Here is a 2,974-nt window from a genome sequence, read left to right as displayed (position 1 = left end):
TCTATACAACCAGAGGAGTCGCCCCCTGGTGGACACTAGAGAGAATGGCGGTTTAAGAGCACACTGGATTTCTCTTGTTTGATTGTTGCACATTTATGGAAAAAAGAGAGAAAGACGGTTTTGCTTGTTGATTCTTAAGGACTGCCAGAAGTCAGTATTTAAACGTTTGTTTTTGTCTTGGACGTATCTTGACGCATGGCCAGATATCCACAGGAATGTGAACAATGCAACAAACAACAAGACTAACCCAAAAGTTGTTGGCTTTGTTTTTCTCTCCAGGAGGTAGTTTTAAGTTGAGCTTACTGGACTTTGCAGAAGTTGCTCTGGAGAAGAGAGTTCTCAAAAGCTTCATTCTAGGAACAAAGTGTTACGTGATGTGCTTTAGAGTCTCGGGTGTCTTCGTACGTACACGCTGTAACTGTTCCACTCTCTCCCCTTTCTGTTTCACTCCACCGCCAGCTCGTGACAGCCATGTCGGCGGTGTGTCTCAGGCTGCTCTTGCTCCTCCCCCTGGCTTGCTGCGTCCCCTCCCCCTCCAGACCTCCCTCCAGGCTCTGCAGGCGGTGCTGCGACCACCCGGAGACCCCCGCCGCCACGGCCCAATATCAGATACCGGAGGTCCGCACCATCATCAACATGACCATCCTCAAAGGTACCAGAGCCCGGATTAGCTCCTGTTAGCTTCTGTTAGCGTCTGAGCACGGAATTAAAGTTTACCGGTGCTTCCTGTCTGTTTCCAGTTCTTCTTTTGATACTTGCAAGATGGAACATGGGAAGTCTTTGTCCCTGACTTTGTTTACCTGCGGTGCAGTTAGTGACAGTGTGGGCTCCATGGTCATGTAGCTCTGAGGGGGCGGGGCTTAGACGAGGGTCAATGAAAGTGCTGCAGTCGAACGTTTCCATTAAAAACATCCTTCCTTAAGTATCTGTTTCCTCAATCAGATCTCAGCTTCTGCTTCTACAGATGTTTGTCTGACAACACGCCTTTGTAACCAGGAGAGTAATCATGTATGTTATAATGGAACAGTGCTGCTGAAGAGTAGCCGTGCATTGGTGCTTCAGAAAGGAAAGGAGACGCTCCAACCTGGAACCACTTTAGAAATAAAATCAACCTCTTCTTAAAGACTTAGTGAAGGAACCAGGCTGCCAAACAACAGCAACGTTAACAGCCTTTCATAGTGTCTCTCACAGAAAATCCATATCAACTAATGAATTCATGCGAGCTCTAAAGTGAAGGAAGAAAGACATTTATACTTGTGTGTCCACACACCGGAGCTCCGAGACAGTTTTATTGGGCCGAAGAAGGCAACATTTCAACAGACCTGGAAGGGTTTGAGAGTCGCCTTCTTCAGTCTGACTTCTGTCTACAAAAACACATAAAACAACAACCACGAGGTCAGATGGAGTATCATACCTGACTCGAGCCTCCGGGTCAGTTCTTAGGATAAGAGGAAACGTTTGGACTCCATAAGACTTGTACTTGTAACACATGACTGACTCAACTCAGGCAACTCTGTGGCAGCGTGGACGAGGTGATTATTCTGTGTTTATGCATTTGTGTGTGTGTGTGTGTGTGTGTGTGTGTGTGTGTGTTTAAGCCTGAAGGGAGGAAACGCAGAGAGATATAAAACAAGAGGAAAGGGATTAAGAAAATACAAGGATATTAACGATATCCAAGAACTCACAGCTGGAGAGGGATATTTCTTCTCTTTGCGAGGAACATGTGTGTTTAATATCAGAGCCTGAGCGGCCAACTCAACCAGAGCGGTCCAAACCACGTGTCATCACACTTCATCCACTGGTCGTTTGATAACCGAACATGCCGAGTCTGTTCTGACCCGAGATCAACCCCCGAACCAGCGCTGAACCGCCGACAGACCCAGAAATAGTGGGCACGCATAGTTTTAGGCAATTAAGTTATTTTTGTGCTGCAGAAGAACCACAACTTCTCCACTAGAAGCTGCAGTTTAAAGTTTGTATTATAAGTATTTTAACCTTTGGAATGTCGTAAAATAAGGAAAGTGTAGATTCCATCAGCTGGTTTGGAGTCAGTGAACTCGGCTTCAGTGTCGTTCGGTCAGACAGACGTTTGCACCGTAGGCTACGAATGTAATCTGCCAGAAAACAGAGTAGAAGGAGAAGTGACCATCTAACCACCTGAGAGAGGAAGATGGAGAGAGGCCTTCATGTCAGTGGTGTCATGTTTCTCTGTAGACGAAGACAAACACATTTAAAGGAAGAGGCTGCATGAGGCTCTCATGTGATCTAGATGCTGTTTCCATAATCTATTTAGTGCATCAAGTCTTTTTCGACAAAGACAAAAGCAGCACTTAAAGCGAGCGTAAAAGATTTGTTCAGGATGAAAACAGCTTAAAAAGATAAAGTTAGAAGCTAAAAGTGTAAATACATTCAGTGTACCTTCAGTAGCTAGCGTAGCATAGAAGTGCTAACGCTAGTAAACAAGGTGCTAATGTACTCTGCTAATGTTATCTCCATCACACGACGAGTAAACGGACGCATTGATGAGAGTCGATGGAGCTATGCTACGCTATGATTGGCCAGGCCGTGTTGTAGAGGCGGGACTTCGCAAGGGGTCAATTGAGGGAAGTTTTATTGCATTTGGAGTTTCCACACAGTTTCCTCATGCGATACTTCAGAATGCGTGTAGACACACATGGATTGGAACTCTATAGAATGTCTTTGCGACTGAAGCAGAACTTTCTATTGGACCACGTTCAGGTCCAGCACACTGAGAACTGGACTGGACTTTATAACGTGGATGGAAAGTGGAGAGAAAGGATTTAACCCTCACAAGTTGTATTTATGTCTCAAGTTGTTCGTCTTCTTTACAGATGAGGCAATAAAACAAAACAGTTCACAGCGTTACTGTAGTGCAGCTGTGCAACAAGGGAACAGACGCTTCACCTGGCACTGAAGCTGCTGATGTGGCAGAAAACACACACACACACACACA

The 2,974-nt window shown here is 45.5% G+C and overlaps 1 protein-coding gene across 1 annotated transcript in view; it reads left to right on the top strand.

The window, feature by feature from the left end:
• The first annotated feature begins 453 nt into the window (after positions 1-453).
• Positions 454-2,974, top strand: part of c1qtnf6b (C1q and TNF related 6b) — a 4,650-nt gene continuing 2,129 nt past the window's right edge. The window contains exon 1 of the mRNA XM_031878358.1: positions 454-652. Coding sequence (XP_031734218.1) covers positions 472-652 — 181 coding nt within the window. The 5' untranslated portion in view covers positions 454-471. The remainder of the gene's footprint in view (positions 653-2,974) is intronic.

Source organism: Anarrhichthys ocellatus, unplaced genomic scaffold, assembly GCF_004355925.1.
Source record: "Anarrhichthys ocellatus isolate YVR2014 unplaced genomic scaffold, GSC_Weel_1.0 scaffold174, whole genome shotgun sequence".
Classification (NCBI taxonomy): domain Eukaryota; kingdom Metazoa; phylum Chordata; class Actinopteri; order Perciformes; family Anarhichadidae; genus Anarrhichthys; species Anarrhichthys ocellatus.
Note: the sequence above shows the minus strand (reverse complement) of the source record. Positions and strands in the feature narration are given on the sequence as shown.